This window comes from Canis lupus, chromosome 9 (assembly GCF_003254725.2).
Source record: "Canis lupus dingo isolate Sandy chromosome 9, ASM325472v2, whole genome shotgun sequence".
Taxonomy (NCBI): Eukaryota; Metazoa; Chordata; class Mammalia; order Carnivora; family Canidae; genus Canis; species Canis lupus.
Window position 1 is genome coordinate 18,637,731 of NC_064251.1, and position 16,877 is coordinate 18,654,607.

The 16,877-nt window shown below is 37.1% G+C and overlaps 1 protein-coding gene across 1 annotated transcript in view; it reads right to left on the reverse strand.

The window, feature by feature from the left end:
- Positions 1 to 4,859: 4,859 nt before the first annotated feature.
- LOC112656707 (translation initiation factor IF-2-like) overlaps positions 4,860 to 16,877 on the reverse strand; it is a 193,820-nt gene continuing 181,802 nt past the window's right edge. Inside the window, exons 5-6 of the mRNA XM_049113780.1 lie at positions 7,263 to 7,351; positions 4,860 to 5,397 (exon numbers count right to left, since the gene is read on the reverse strand). Coding sequence (XP_048969737.1) covers positions 7,307 to 7,351 — 45 coding nt within the window. The 3' untranslated portion in view covers positions 4,860 to 5,397; positions 7,263 to 7,306. The remainder of the gene's footprint in view (positions 5,398 to 7,262; positions 7,352 to 16,877) is intronic.

The window sequence follows — 16,877 nt, forward strand, 5'->3', positions numbered from 1 at the left end:
CAAAGCATCTGGAACCTTCTGAGTGAATACATTCCCACAAGTATCATAATCTGTCTGTAACAATTTTAATGAAAAAAATTGTAAATACCAGCCGTGTGATACTTGCACACCTAAAGCTAGATTCTCTAAGAGGGGAAATAAAAGGTGTTTCTACACTAGCTTCATTGAAGCTGCATTATCATTAGGGGCGAACTGACTTCTATCATGTGCAGGGGAAAGGGGCCAGATGTGAGTTCTGTACATCACAGACATACAAGGCATATGGTGGAAGGTGCTGGAGTTGGTTCATGTTTTCTTCACAGAATATGATATAACCAAAGGATTCATACCTCTATTGAGTTTGTGAACCAAATTCAATTCATGTTTTAGGAATTTTACAGGGTTAAATTTTAGAGATAGAAATACTTGGGTTTTTGAGAAAAGAACAGGGTTAAATTTTTGAGACAGAAATATTTGGGGTTATTTTCTCTTTAATAGTTCCAAGGTCATGCTGAATAATGTAGATGAACCCTGAAAATGATTATTTTTATGTGAATTTTCCCAAATATTAGTTGGTAAGATTGAGATGAGTAAAATATCTAAATAACTTGAGTTACTCTTTCACTTATTTATGTGTTTACTTATTATTTTTTTTTGGGGGGGGGGAGATTAGGAATCATATAGTCATGTCCAGCCTATGTTGGCAGAAATTTGTTTATACCTAAGGTAAATAATAAAAACCTTGAGTCGGTTAATGGACACTGTATTTCCCTTCCTTTTTTCTTTTTTCCTTATTTAAATTGTAAACAACGTATCTTATGAGGAACTGGAGAAGCAGTGAGTAGTCCAAAGCAAATAATTACCTTTTCTCTTTGTTTACGAGGTTCAGAGAGAACTTCTTTTTCCTTTTCATTAAAAAAAAAACCCAAAACAAAAAACTCCCTCTTCTTTCTCCAGAAAAATTTAATGGTAAGAAATAATCCCAGCCCCACTAACATCGTTAATAAGAATGGAAAGCGCTGGGCATCAGCCTCACTGCCCGATGCCTTCTTTCCCTTCCTGAGTGAGGAATGTTAACTGCATTGTGCTGTAATGAGCCATGCCCAAACTACTGTTTTCTGGTCCACTGTTTATTTGATTTCTTTATTGTAATGAAACTCAGATGGTTGGTGTTTACACTAGCAGTGTGCTGGGCGATCACGCTGGGAACCGTTCTAATTAGCTGCAAGTGGGTCTCAGAATTAGAATGGAGGAAAGAACAAATTTTTAGTAACGACTTTAAATTGAAGCCCTCATTTATTTTCATTATGGCCAGACCAGAAGCAAGCTAATGTTTCCCAGGTCTTTCCATGCAGGGCCTGTGGTTGAGCTCAGTGGAGTAGAATTCAACTATTTCAGATGCACTCAGCCTCCATTGCTCAAGGAAGGGGAATTTTAAGATAATATTAGAATGGGCACCCACTAGAATTGTCAGGGCAGAAGACAAAGTGCACAGGAGCAGTGTGGTACTTTTTTCAACTTTGAACACAGAGAAAGTTATGTTTTTTGAATTCTGTGATCTAAAAACACCTTTTCTTCCCTGAGTGTATTTTCAGAAATGAAATCTTTTGGTGTCCATAAAGAGTGACCAGCGAATTACATTTTACCATTCAGCACATAACAGAGACCACAGGCTAACAAGAAAATGGCTTGCTCTAATGAGCCAGTGTTTATATATCTTCAGGATTTGTGGTATTCATTCTTTGGAAGCAACTAATTGGTCAATCATATGAGATTGGAACTATCCAGTCATACTTCATGTAGAGGGTATCTCTAACACATTTTCTGTAGCACAGAACATCTTTTTAATGAAGACAGCATGTAGCCAGATGTCTTCTAAGACTCCTTTTGAAATGTAATTCTAGTATGTGAATTTGTAAAACATGATTTATAAAATTATGCACCTTGCAGGGATAGTCAGAAGTTCCTCTCTGTAGAAGCACTTATGTATATATCTTTGCATATTTATTTTATTATCAACCAACATTAGGGATGTCTTTAAAAAAGTTTTTTTCAAGATTTTATTTATTTGGGTGCCTGGATGGCTCAGTCAGTTAAGCGTCTGTCTTTGACTCAGGTGATGATCTCAGGGTCCTGGGATCGAGTCCCTCTTCAGGCTCCCTGCTCAGCAGGGAGTTCATCTCTCCCTCTCGCTCTGCCCCTGCTCTCTCTCTCTCGGTCACTATGTCTCTGAAATCAGTGAATGAATGAATGAATCAATCTTTAAAAAAAGATTTTATTTATTTGAGAAAGAAAGAAAGCACAGTCCGGGGGAGGGGCAGAGGGAGAAAGGAGCAGACTCCCCGCTGAGCAGGGAGCCTGACATGGGGCTTCATGCCAGGATTCTGGGATCATGACCTCAGCTGAAGGCAGACACTCAACCAACTGAGCCACCCAGGTGCCCCCATTGGTGATGTCTTTAATGAAAGTTTAGAAAAAAGCAGAGTTTAAACCATTTGATGATTGCTATATAGAAACTCAGATGTGTTTTGCAGAAATAATACACTTTTTATAAACTTGTACTGGAAGACTTTTGTTTCTGTCCTTTAAAATGTGGCAGTGTTAATAATCTGACTTTTCTCCTGATTGGGAACAAATCCTACATTTGATAAGGTACTTGTACCTAGAAGAAACATTATATGTTCTCATTCATTTGGGGAATATAAATAATAGTGAAAGGGAATAGAAGGGAATGGAGAAGAAATGGGTGGGAAATATCAGAAGGGGAGACAGAACATGAAGACTCCTAACTCTGGGAAACGAACTAGGGGTGGTAGAAGGGGAGGAGGGCATGGGGTGGGGGTGACTGGGTGACGGGCACTGAGAGGGGCACTTGACAGGATGAGCACTGGGTGTTATTCTGTATGTTGGCAAATTGAACACCAATAAAAAATAAATTTATTATTAAAAAAAGAAAAAAAAAGAAATCTTAACAGCACTTCATACTCACTGGGATTGCTGTAATCAAAAGACAAATAATAACAAGTGTGGGTGAGGATGTAGAGAAATGAGCTCTCATTCTCTGCTGGTGAGATTATAAAATGGTGCAGCCACTTTGGAAAACAGTCCAACAGTTAAGTAAGAATTACCACACGAACCAGAAATTCCACCCATAGGTATACACCCAAGAGAAATGGCAACACGTGTCCACATAAAAACTTATACATGAATATTTTTTAACAGCATTATTCATTATAGTCAAAAGACAGAAACAGCAAAAATGTCCATCAGCTGATGAATGAGTAAATAAAATGTGGTATTTCCATATAATAATAGTCAAAAGATGGAAACAGAAGAAATGGTCCATCAGCTGATGAATGAGTAAACAAAATGTAATATTTCCATACAATGGAATATTATATAGCTTTAAAAGGAATGAAGCACTGATACACAATACAACTAGATGAATTTTGAAAATATTATACTAAGTGAAAGAAGCCACTTACAATCCAGGTTTTATGGTTCCATTTATATGAAATGTGCAGAAAAGGCAATCTATAAAGTCAGAACGTAGATTAGTAGTTGCTTAAGGCTGGTAAAGGGGATGATGGAATTTGGGGGTGATAGCTAAAGGATGTGGATTGTTGAATATATTCTAAAATGTATTAGTTGGACATATCTGTTAATATACTAAAAAATTGACGTATTTTAAATGCCATACAATTTTAATTGTATGGTGTTGAATTACAGCTAAAGAAAGCTCTAACAAAAATATAAATTGATGCTTACATGCTTTGACTTTACATATATATATATATATATATATATATATATTTTTTTTTTTTTTTTTTTTTTTTTGTAAAAGAGAATGGACCTATGGAAAAATTCTTTTGCAGCAACCAGGCATGCAGGACTCTGCAGTTCTAGGAAGTACATGTATTTCCTTTTCCCAACTTTTACTGATCTTGTCCCTATCTGGAAAGTTTTTCCACTGTATAAAGCCTTCTCATTCTCTGTGGTCTACCAGCAATGCTCTTTTCTTCTGTGAAGCCTTCCTTGATGAATCTGTCTGAAGACTTTTTCCTTGGTATTCTTACAGAACTGATGGGTAACTATCATCTCCTGAATGTTGATCAGAAGCATCTCTTAGATATTACTTAATTGAAATCATTTTATAGATGAGAACACAAACATATATAGAAGAAGAGTGCCTTACTCAAAGTCACACCACTATTTTAAATATCATCAAGGTTTCTCTATAGAGTCTTGACACCAAGAATGAAGTGCCTCCAACCCTCAAAAAATGAACAGGGAAAAAAATTATGTTTTTTCCTTAATTTTGTCACCATAAAATCATCTTCTTGCTCTGATACACCTGACATTTCTTGCTTGATTGTGGAACTACAGGAGGTGATATTGGAGGAAAGAAGGTCTCTCTGGGAGGCAGAAGGTGATGCTGGAAAAGCAGGCCAATTTAGAGCTTTATGGTAGGTTTGAATTTCAGCTCTGAAGATTTCTTATACCCTTCCATCCTATTTCTAGTAAAGATATGTGTGTTATAGGGATAACCAAATTTTTTTTTAAGATTTTATTTATTTATTCATGATAGACACAGAGAGAGAGAGAGGCAGAGACACAGGCAAAGGGAGAAGCAGGCTTCATGCAGGGAGCCCGATGTGGGACTCGATCCCAGGTCTCCAGGATAAGGCCCTGGGCTGAAGGCAGCGCTAAACCGCTGAGCCACTTGGGGATCCCGGGAAAACCAAATTTAAATGGTGATTGTTTCCTGTATGAGATAATACCCATGATCTTTATAACTTCTCCCTTGTATAATGTTCAGAGACATGATGTATGCATGATGTAAAAGAGGTAATAGATGGAAAAAAGAGAATAGCACAGGCTTTATGGGAATTCATTTTTAATCCAGTTAACCATGTAGATTTTGAGAGAACAAATTGGATCTGAAGGGGTCTAGTTCTTGGACCTATGGTAACAAACTTGTTCTTTTCTGTGTCTCCAGAAGAAATGATGGGTGTAAAGTAAGTAATACCTCTCTGCCTCATGGTCCTTCTATGAGAGTGCATTAGAAACTATAGAAGCTAAATTTCTGGAAGTTGCAATATAGAGTTTATAAGAATTATAATCTACATTTTCTCAACTTAGTTTAAAAATTATCTTTCTGTTTTTATGGCATCCTTACTGTTGTACTAAGAGTCACAGGCAGTTAAAAAAAAAGGCACTGGGTGTTGTTCTGTATGTTGGCAAATTGAACACCAATAAAAAATAAATTTATTATTTTAAAAAATGGCACATGAGATGGTCTCTGTCTTTGAAAGCACTCCACTCTCTTTTTCTTCTCCTGCCTGCTCTAATGTGGATCAGCAGGCAAGGGAAGTTGCTTCTCTTGGCACGGAGTGTCCTGTCCTCCAAATTCTCTTTCTGCAAATGAAGGTAGAGATATAAATCAGGTCAGTCCTCTTATTCCAATCTATTTTCCATCAGAAAACCCTGAGTAAATCTAATTTTTAAATCTTATTTAGGCAAGTCATCATTGCACCTATTTTCTCCATCAGATAAACACAGAGGGAAGTCTTAGATTTGCAAACCTCCAATATATTATGCGTGACACAGGAAGATCCTTAGGGTAGAAATTCAAAGTGATATTTAGGGGCAGAAATATAACTTGAGAGAGGAAGACCCTGGAGAAGCCACCATGGCCATCCTTGACTTGTTGTTTGCAGGACCTAATATTATTGACATAACTGCATTTTAAGCACTGATTCTGGAATTAGACTGTTAAAGCTGAGCTGTATTAATCAGCTGAATTCCAGAGGGGATACAGAACAGGTGTGCTTGGCATTTTGCTCTGTGAATGTTTTTATCCTGTCTTCGATTGGTAATGATAAATCATATGTTCCTAATTCTGTTCTTCTGTGTCTTATTTTTAACTTCATCCCACATCAAGGAAAACAAGACTGAGGGATGACTGCTGGCTTCCTTGTCTCCTCTGCAGATTCCTGAAGTTACGTCTTCTAAATACTGTAGGTTTTTAATTCTCCTTGGATTATTTAATCACGAGTGTCTTGGTCCTGTTTGTGGATTCATACGAAGCATCTCATAAAGGTGAAGGAAGGATAAGGACCCAGAGGCCCTTAGAATGGAGGCTATGTTACCATCTTGGCTTGAAGTATGGAAACATCCCTGTGATTACTGTAGCCCTGAAGTTAAAAGGGAATTTTCGGAAAGTTTTAAACCATAGGACTATCTCCAGGGGCTCAGATATTTTATTATTATTATTCCTTCATTATTACTTTAGAAGGAATGAAATCAATTTGGAAATTGATTTGATTCATACAGTAAGAAAAGTATTAGTAGGAGAAAGAATTTTTAAAAATGAAGAAAGAAACATGCATTGATTTGGGAGGAGTGAATTTTATTTCATGCAAAGGTTAAATCACAAAGGAAAAACTAAGAAGATATCCAAAACCAAAAACATTTCCTGTAATTGCTTTTAAAAGTGGGACCAGGAGAAAGGAATATTTTAGTTGTGACTATATTAGGAATGATAGCAATGATAACTGTGGCCCAAAAACATGGAACAGATGACAAGGGGCAAAACTCAGAAAGGAAGCAAATGACTTCCTCAGAGAAAAATCATATCTAGATATTATGGGAAGTCCCTCTTAAAGCTAAAACCAGGGGCACCTGGTGGCTCAGTAGTTGAGCGTCTGCCTTTGGCTCAGGTCCTGATCCTGGGGTCCTGGGATCGAGTCCCACATTGGGCTCCTTGTGAGGCACCTGCTTCTCCCTCTGCCTATGTCTCTGTCTCTCTCTCCATGTTTCTCATGAATAAATAAATACAATCTTAAAAAAAAAAAAGAAAGCTAAAACCAGGGGTTTAATGAAAGAAGCAAATTGAGAACCAGAGCTACTTAGAGCAAATTTGGACAATTTGAGAGGGCATCGGTGGGAGGATCAGAATCCAGTCCTGCTAGCACGATTAGGTTGAGCCTGAAGATGACAAGATTATTAAAATGGGGCAGCAGGTTCAGTCTGTACCACTGGGAAACATGCTCTTGGGACTTTTGATTTATGAGTCTGAGCCAGCAGTCTCAAGTTGGCTCTCTTTGTCCTACAATTAGGCCCAGAAACATATTATGTTCTGCTAATACAGTTTTTAAAAATATTCATTTTCAAATGAGTAATTAAAAAAAAAACTGAATAAATCCCTGGACCCAGCACCTCACAGTGCAGCAGTCAGCTGGAGCTGAGCAATGGAAGTCATCCTTGGTGAGAATTCTTACCTCTTTCCTCTGGTTAATGTCTCCATTTGCCCAGCTTCTCTCCTTTATGTCACCCACTTGGCCTCTGCAGGCATTTGGGCCTGTGACATCTGTTAAAAAAGAAAAAGTTATACTTAAAATGAGACAAGCTAAAGGGAGCTGGCTGACACATAAGAGCATAGTCCAGACCTGGGCGAGATAATGGAGTGAGGGAGGGTGTCATGGGGGTAAAGTTAGCCTCCCTCAGCCTTGTAAAATTAGGCCAGCTTTGGGTAAATAAGAGATGATCTTGGTAGACCCAGGAAGCATTAGTTTCATAGCTCTTATTGGTAGATTTTTTTTTTTTATAATTTTTATTTATTTATGATAGTCATCAGAGAGAGAGAGACAGGCAGAGACATAGGCAGAGGGAGAAGCAGGCTCCATGCACCGGGAGCCTGATGTGGGATTCGATCCTGGGTCTCCAGGATCATGCCCTGGGCCAAAGGCAGGCGCCAAACCACTGCGCCACCCAGGGATCCCTCTTATTGGTAGATTATCATAAGAATCCATCCATCCATCCATCCTCCATCCATCCAGAGCTGTGGGTAGATTATCACAATCCAGAATCCAGAGATGTGTTGTTGAACAAAGAAATTTAAAGAAAAAAGAAATTTCAGGGATTATGGGTCAGGTGCTCAAATCACTGTAGATAAATGGTTGAATCATGCCAGCTCTGTGGCTATAGGGACTTGCCTGACCTGTGGCAAAGGAGACTATCTATACCTTCTATAAAACTGTTCAAATGAAAAACAGATAAACTCTGGGGCTTGTCAAGACAAAACCTATCAAAAACATGCTTGCAGGACACTAGAATTTCTGGTTTATAGAGCTTGAAGGAAATTTACGGGGATGGCATTGCCAGAAGAAGATAGAACCATAAGAGAAACGGTTTTAGTATGAAGGACCCCACAACTGAATAGTGTAAGTGGTATTTTTGTTATTTTTATTGTTATGTAATAGAATTTTAAAAATTCAATTAAGGTATTTTAATAGTTGTAACAAAGGGCCTTAACTGAAGTGGAGAACTGTTTATTTCTTTAGGAAAGTAAGTATAATGTGGAAAGTGAGGACATGGGAATATGATGTATTCAGAGAGTAAAATGTTTGTATGCTTTCCAAATTCATATGTTGATTTCCTAGCCTCTATTATTGGTATTATTAGGAGATGAGGGATTATTAGGAGATGGGGATTTTGGGAGAGGCGATCAGGTCATGAGTGTGCAGCCCTCATAAAAGAGATTAGTGCCCTTATAAAAGAGATGCCAGAGAGCTCCTTTTTCCCTTCCACCATGTGAGGACATAGTGAGAAGACAGCCATCTGTGACCCAGGAAGTGGGTTCTCATCACCAGATCTGCTGACACCTTGAGCTTACTGGCCTCCAGAATTGTGACAAGTGAATACTGTTTAAGCCACCCAGTCTAGGGGTATTTTTTACTACAGCAGCCTGAATGAACTAAGGCAAAATAAACTTGCATAAGAATAAACACAAGTATAAAGATAGAAGAGAACAGAGGTGATGGAGAAGAGTTAGAGATCAGAAGGAAGCCCACCAAGAATTGTGACCTGCGAAAACTTCCAAAGCTCAGGATATCCAAGAGACATAAGAACAAGGAACAGCAATGAGAACAACAAAAGGGAAACGGACTCATAGCTATAGAGAACAAACTGGTGGTGGCCAGAGAGGAGGGATAAGGAGATGAGGGAAAGGGATTAAGAGGTCCTGACTTCCAGTACAAAATAAGCAAGTCATGGGGATGAAAAGTACAGCATAGAGAATTTAGTCAATAATATTATAGTAATTTTTTATGGTGATAGATGGTGGACTACACTTATCATAGTGAGCATTTCTTAATGTATACAATTGTAGAAACACTATGTTGTACACCTGAAACTAATAAAATACAGTCTGTCAACTATACTTCAGTTTTAAAAAAATAGGGATAATCAATATTCACTACTATTTTTAATTATATGTGTGGTAACCTCCCTCACATATAGAAACGTCATGAAAATCTACTTACTGTAGAAATGCCATTTTTTTGTTTTGTTTTGTTTTTGTTTGTTTTTGTTTTTGTTTTTGTTTTTGTTTTGTGGCGAGGTGCAGGTGAGGCAAACAGCTAAATTCCACGTCTGGAGCAGAGGAAAGAAAATGCCCATAGGAGATGAGATACAAGCAAAATGAACTGAGATCAAAAGTCCAGCAAGAAAAAGAATTTGAAGCTAGATGTGACCATGAGAACATGAGACTGGTATTTTGCAGGGATCTTGGAGAAGTTTTAGGCATATCCCGCAGGATGTGGAATAGGGACTCAAGCCAATTTCATTTAAATCTCAAAGGATCAAATGACCTTAGGCGACATCGCATTACAATGTTAGTTTGCCCAATGCAGAATACCTGATGCTCATTGAGTTTTCTTTCCTTTTAATAAGCTTCCTGCTGATCCAGTAATAAGCTGGCCAATGCAATGCTAAGACCACCTTGGAACACCACCTCCCGGTGTGAATGTGGGAAGAGGCACTTGAAGGGGTTGCTGATTCTGGGCTGAGGGTTTTCCACTTGGAATCCTGGTTCCAAGTTATAGTCCCATTAGAAGGATCCCCAAGGAGTAGACAAATGTGCTCTAGTATCCAGTCACCTGTTGGCAGACTCCAAATAAAAGTGAAACAAGGAGCCTTCAGAATAACCGAGTTTATGGTAGTTGGCTGGAATAGAGTTTGAAAAAATAAATATCGCCTTCTTCCTTGGAATGTGCAATTCCTGTGTGCCAGTTGATGAGACTGAAGAAATTCTTGTATGTGAAACATTCCTATGCTGAAATCTCGGTGGTAAATCAAGAGGATGTGTTTGTGGAGACTAAAATCTGCAGTTATTTGCAGGGACTAATGGGACCAGGATAGATAAGTTTAGTAGAAAACTTGATTAAAACACTAAAGGCTTTTCTTCTGTGGATTTAAACATATTCAACTAATTTATTGAGGATATTACTTTATAAAACCTTTAAAAATTATATAGTTCGTTTGACTTAGCAACAATGAGTCTCTCAAGAGAAAAGGGGGATGAAATGAAATCAAACTTGGCTGAGGCTGAGAAGTCTTCCTTTAGTACTTTAGACTTACCTATGTCCTTTTTTTTTTTCTTAATAGTATAGAGTGACATAAATCTTATCTCCTTATGGTAGTTCTTGCATATGCTGTTTGGTAGTAGTAAAATTAATGTATAGTAAAAAAGATAAGGTTTCTGAATATTGAATGAGCCAAACTCGATGTACTTTTAAAATTTGGCTCAGGGTAGGGCCAGGAAGATTTTAAAATTCAGCAGTAGTTGCTATTCAGAAGGTTGTTCTAGTACCATTGCCAGTAAAAACTCAAAGTGAAAGGTCTAATGTATCACACATTGGATTTGAAAAACTATGTTCAGGGTAACAAGGCAATTCTGGCTCTCTCTCTCTCTGTCTCTCTGTCTGTCTCTCTCACACACACAACACACATACTTCAGAAGTGTCCCAAATTGCTGTCGACTGTGCTGATGTCCTGAGCAAACAGGGTGAGCACAGGCAGGAACGTCTTTACATCCCCATTTTTGCCTTTGCAAACACACATAAAAAAATAATTAAAATGATTAATTCATGCATGAGTTATTTGACACTTTTCTTTCTCGTAAGTGAAGTGTAACCCATTTGGGAAGGTATAGTTCAAGCTAGGAAAGGCAAAAAGGAAAGGAAAGAGGGCTTGAAAGTTGGATTCAGAAAGTACTGTGTTGAGGCTAATACCTGGTGATAGAACTGAAAATATTGGCTGCCAATGAGATGAAATAGGACCTGGGGGGGGGGGGGCGGTCATAATAGCAGGAGCCTCAGGTCTACTGTGCCAGGTTCATCTGATTGTTACTTTGGTGGTTTCTTCCATATTGACTTTAAAGGATTGTCCCATTGATGGCCACCCCGAGGGCTAAAAGAGACATTAATAATAGCTACCATAACCTGAGTTCCTATTGCATGCCAGGCTCATGCTAAGCACTTAAAAAAAAATTCTGTAACTGAATTCTTACCATTTTATGGAGCAGATATTCTTATCCCGATTTTATACATAGATGAATACTGAGCTAGAGGAAATAATTTTTTTCCTTCCTATTTTGTATAATTGAAAGACAATGAATTTAGAATAATTAAGACTCGTATTTAGATCTTTCACCTGACCTGGGTTGTGGGAGAAACCGTACATTGTAAATTTACGTAGGGAGAATCTTTGTTGAATGTAAACTTAGACACGAGTGTTTCTATGTGAAAAGGAAGACAGTTTTTCCAAAGAACAAATTGGGGTCAGTATGTTTTATGTGGTATATGCAAGGGTCAGAGCAGGTACTCTTTGCTTTCTATTTTCTTCTTTCTAGGGTCAGACTTAGTTTTCTCAGCTTAGTGTAAGGAGAAGAAGCATCAGACTGGAAAGAGCCTGGAGTTTTTACTGAAACATGGGATTGAAGCCTTACTCTGATACTTAGTTACTGTAGAGAGTTCTAAGTGTTTCAACCATCACAAACTCACAGGTAATCTTGGGTATTTAATTTAGATTAAAGATAATGTATACAAAATGCTTGTTAGATAGTAAGCATTCTATACATGGAAGTTATTTTAGGTTTGTTTTACCTCAGTAGTTAGGGAAGTTTTCCAAAGACCCATCATTGACCAGTATGGTGGAATCAGAATGCCTTTCCTTTAACCATTCATTATGGATCAATACTCTATAAATTTATCTATGAGCTTCTTGACTCTACCTCTGTTCTTCCTTAGGCAGCCTCTGTGCTTGGGGTAATCAGTTCCTTGTATTTTTACCTAATCTAGTAGGTGTGCTTCCTCTTACCTCGCCAGAACTAGACTACAAATCCTAGAATCTCAGGATTTGATGCCAAATCTGTATGAGTTAATCTAGTTTTCTAATTCTGTCCTTTCAACTGTCATCTGTACTGATCCTTAACATTTAGTCTGTTCTTGAAAATACTTCTCAGGATGTCTTTTCCTTTTCTGCCAGGAGGTCTTTCTTTATGAGATCAAGGACAACATGGGGTTTGATCACCAACAACCATGCCAACTCCTGCTTCTCCATGTTTCCATCACTTGAAGTTTTTTTACTGGGTTTATTAAAACTATCTAGTTACTATTTGACTTGATTTAAAATTTAGATGGTCCTGTGGTAACCAAACAGCTTTCCAAATTTCTGCTTAAACATACTGGGACAATTTTATTGGAAAATAGCCTTTAAATATTTAGTTATGATCTAGGTTCCTGGAGTCTTTTCAGATGTATCCATATAAAAATAGAGTTCTAGTACACAGACTTTTATGAGATATAATGTGAAAATGGGCATTAAGTACTTGATGCCAACTCAGCATATTCTAACACCTCCCTTTATTTGTCGTAGTCAAAAGTTGATCTGTTTCACATGGTAAGTGCCAATACTTTAAAATGTTAACTCTTAAATGGAAATAAATCTAAAGTGCATCATGCTCTTACATATTTTTAAATAGTTTTTTTTCCTGATTATAAAACTAATGGATATATATTGTAAACAATTTAGAGTAAAAAGAGGCATAAAAAAAAGCAAGTCATTTACCACCCATCTCATGGATCTTATACTTTGCTGTTTAACATTCCATACATTTCTCTATGCATTCAGATATTTTAAAAAGAGGGTCTTAAATATACATTTTGTTTTTAAATCTATTTTTATTGGCTTTTCAATGTATAATCACATACAATAAAATTTAGCAATTTTTAAATGTATAGGTCATTGAGTTTTGTCAAATGCACACTCTTATAACAACTGCTACAATCATGATATAGGATATTTTTCATCATCCTCAAATATTTCTCATATCCATTTGTAATTAATCCTTCCCAACAACCCTGGCTCCATGCAACAACTGACCTGTTTTCTCCTCCTCCTCCTCCTCCTTTTCTTCTCCCCCTCTACCCTCCTCCTTATTTTACTTGCATATAATTGATACACAATGTTACATTAGTTTCAAATATACAACATAGTGTTTCAACAACTCAGTACATTATGCTCTGCTCACCAAAAGTAGGGCTACCATCTGTCACCATGCAACATTATTACAGTTCCCATTGACTGTGTTCCCTATGTTTTAACTTTTATTCTTGTGACTTACTCATTCTGTAACTGGAAGCCTGCATCTCCCACTCTCCTTCACCTATTTTATTCCCCACCATCCTCCACTCTGGCAGCCATCAGTTTGTTCTCTGTATTTATAGGTCTATTTCTGCTTTTCTTTGTTCATTTGTATGGTCTTTTAGATTCCACATATAAGTGAAATCACCTGATATTTATCTTTCTCTGACTTATTTCACTTAGCATAATACCCTCTGGGTTCACATCCATGTTGTCACATATGGCAAGATCTCACACTTTTTTTTATGGCTGAGTTATATCCCATTATATATATATATATAATGGGATATATATAATGGGATATATGTGTGTATATATATATATATATATATATACACACACACACGTATATGTCCCATATATATATGTATATGTATACATAACCACATCTTCTTTATTTATTTATATATCAATAGACACTTCGTCTGATTCCATATCTTGGCTGTTGTTAATAATGCTCCAACAAACATAAGGACGCATATATATTTTCAAATTAGTATTTTGGGGACTTTTTTGGGTAAATACTCAGTGGTAGAATTATTGGATCATAGGATAGCTCTATTTCTAATTTTTTGAGGAACCTCCATACTGTTTTCCACAGTGGCTGTACCAATTTGCATTCCCACCAACAGTGCCTGAGGATTCCTTTCTCTCCACATCCTTGCCAACACTTGTTATATTTTTATCTTTTTGATTCTAGCCATTCTTACAGGTGTAAGGTGATATCTCATTGTGGTTTTGATTTGCATTTCCCTGAAGATTAGTGATGTTGAGAATCTTTTCATGTGTCTGTTAGCCATCTGTATGTTTCTTTGGGAAACTGTCTATTCAGGTCCTCTGCCCATTTTTAAACTGGATTGTTTAGGATTTTTTGGTATTGAGTTGTATACGTTTTTTTAAAAAATATTTTGGATATTAACCCCTTATTAGCTATATCATATGCAAACATCTTCTCCCAATCAGTAGGTTACCTTTTTTTTTTTTTTTCATCAGTGGTTTCCTTTGCTGTGTGGAAGCATTTTATTTTCATGTAGTCCCAGCAGCTTATTTTTGCAGCTGATCTATTTTCTTAATTTCCTTTTTGGATTGTTCATTGTTGGCATATAGAAGCATTTGATGTTTATGTGTTGATTTTGTATCCTGTAACTTTCCTGAATTCACTTACTAGCTTTGATATTTTCTCTTTTCTAGTGTATCTTTGGGATTTTCTTTATATAGGATCATGTCATCTATGAATAGAGATAGTTTCACTTCTTCTTTCCAATTTAGATACTACCCCCCCCCCCCGCCCACCCTTGCCTAATTGCTCTGACTAGAAGTTCCAGTACACTGTTGAAAAGCAATAGTGAAAGCAGGCATCCTTGTCTTGTTCCTGGTATTATGGGGGGAAACTTTCAGGTAACTTTCACCACCAAGTATGATGTTACCTATAGTTTTTCATAAATATCATTTATTGTGTCAAGGAATTTTCATTCTATTCCTAGGTTTCTAAGTGTTTTGTTATGAAATGGTGTTGGATTTTGTCAGATGCTTTTTCTCCATCACTTGAGATGATCATATATTTTGTTTCATTCTTTCCACTAATGTGATGTGGTATATTGATTTTCTCATGTTGGACTACCCTTACATTCCTGAGATAAACCCCACTTAATGATGGTGTATAATCCTTTCAGTATGATTTTATGTTTAGATTACTAATATTTTGTATTGGTAATACTATTTATTGATAGTCATAGGATATTGGTCTTTAGTTTTCTGGTGGTTTCTTTGTCTGGCTTTGGTATCAATGTAATGCTGGCCTTCTAGAATGAGTTAAGAGCTTTCCCATCCTCTTACTCAGTGGGGGGTGGTTAGGGAAGAAGGGGAAGAGGAAGAGGAAAGGAGAATATCTTAAGCAGGCTCCACATCCAGCTCAGAGTCTCATGTGGAGCTAGATCTCAGAACCCTGAGATGATGACCGGAGCCAAAATCAAGAATTGGATGCTTAACAGACTGAGCCACCCAGCCATCCCTGTAATGAGGTTTTTAATTATTGATCCAATCTCTTTACTTACTATATGTCTGTCCATTTTTTTTAAATTTCTTCTTGAGTCATTGTGGTAATAAGTGTGTTTCTCGAAAATTTTCTCTTTCACCTAAGTTATCTAATTTGTTGGCACACAATTATCCATAGTATTCCATTGTAACCCTTTTTATTTCTGTAATGTTGGTCATAATGTCTCCACTTTTCTTTTCTTATATAAATTTTATTTATTTATTCATGAAAGACACAGAGAAAGGCAGAGACACAGGCAGAGGGAGAAACAGGCTCTATGCTGGGAGCCTGATGTGGGACCTGATTCCGGGTCTCCAGGATCACGACCTGAGCTGGAGGCAGATGCTTAACCGCTGAGCCACCCAGGCTTCCCTCCACTTTTATTTCTGAGTTTAGCACCTTTTACATATCAATATTATAACAGTCATCGTATTGTACTATAATTGTTTACATGCCTATCTGCCCGTTAAGCCGAACTCTTAGAAGTCAGGAACCAAATCTTTTACATCTGTCAATTCCCAGCATCACATCATGCTTCTAGTAAATATTTGTTGAATAAGTGAAGTCCGTGATTCAGACATTAAAAAAGGTTATATCTGAATATTTTGTATATTTTAAAGAAATTACAAGGCACCTGGGTGGCTCAGTGGTTGAGCATCTGCCTTTGGCTCAGGTCATGATCCTGGGGTTCTGGAATTGAGTCCCATGTCAGGCTCCCCATGGGGAGCCTGTTTCTCCCTCTGCTTATGTCTCTGACTCTCTCTCTCTGTCTTTCATGAATAAATATATTAAATTTTAAAAAATAAATAAAAAGTTATAATCTTAAATGAGCACAGCACTAATCTAATCGTGACATACGTACTATTTACAAAGTTTGTATTAAAGGATAATTGTCAAATACACAAGACGTTCATAATCACAAAGTCATTATGATGAAGTGAAGGACAAATGAGTTCCAAAGAGAAAATCCTATTTTTCAATTTACAATTAGGAAAGATAGTTGGGAGGAAGCAGATGCAACAATCTGAAGCAATACATTAAAGCCTAAGGAGTAATACTAACGATGGAAAAATGTACTTAGCGATAAGGCACTTTCATTTTAATAAAACCATGAGGAAGTTGGGTCCTGGATCAGGGCCTATATGTGTCAGTTCTCTGTACATGTTACTGACTGTAGAAACAATCAACCAAGCAAACAACTCAATGAAGTCATCATGGTCAGTTCAGTTAAGCAACCAGTGAAAAAAATCAGTCAAACTGGTGATTAGACATTTAAGAAAACTGGTGAAAAAATCAGTCAAACTGGTGATTAGACATTTAAGAAAACCAAAGCAAATAGTTGGATTGAGATTTTCTTTCACCTACCTTTGTATTT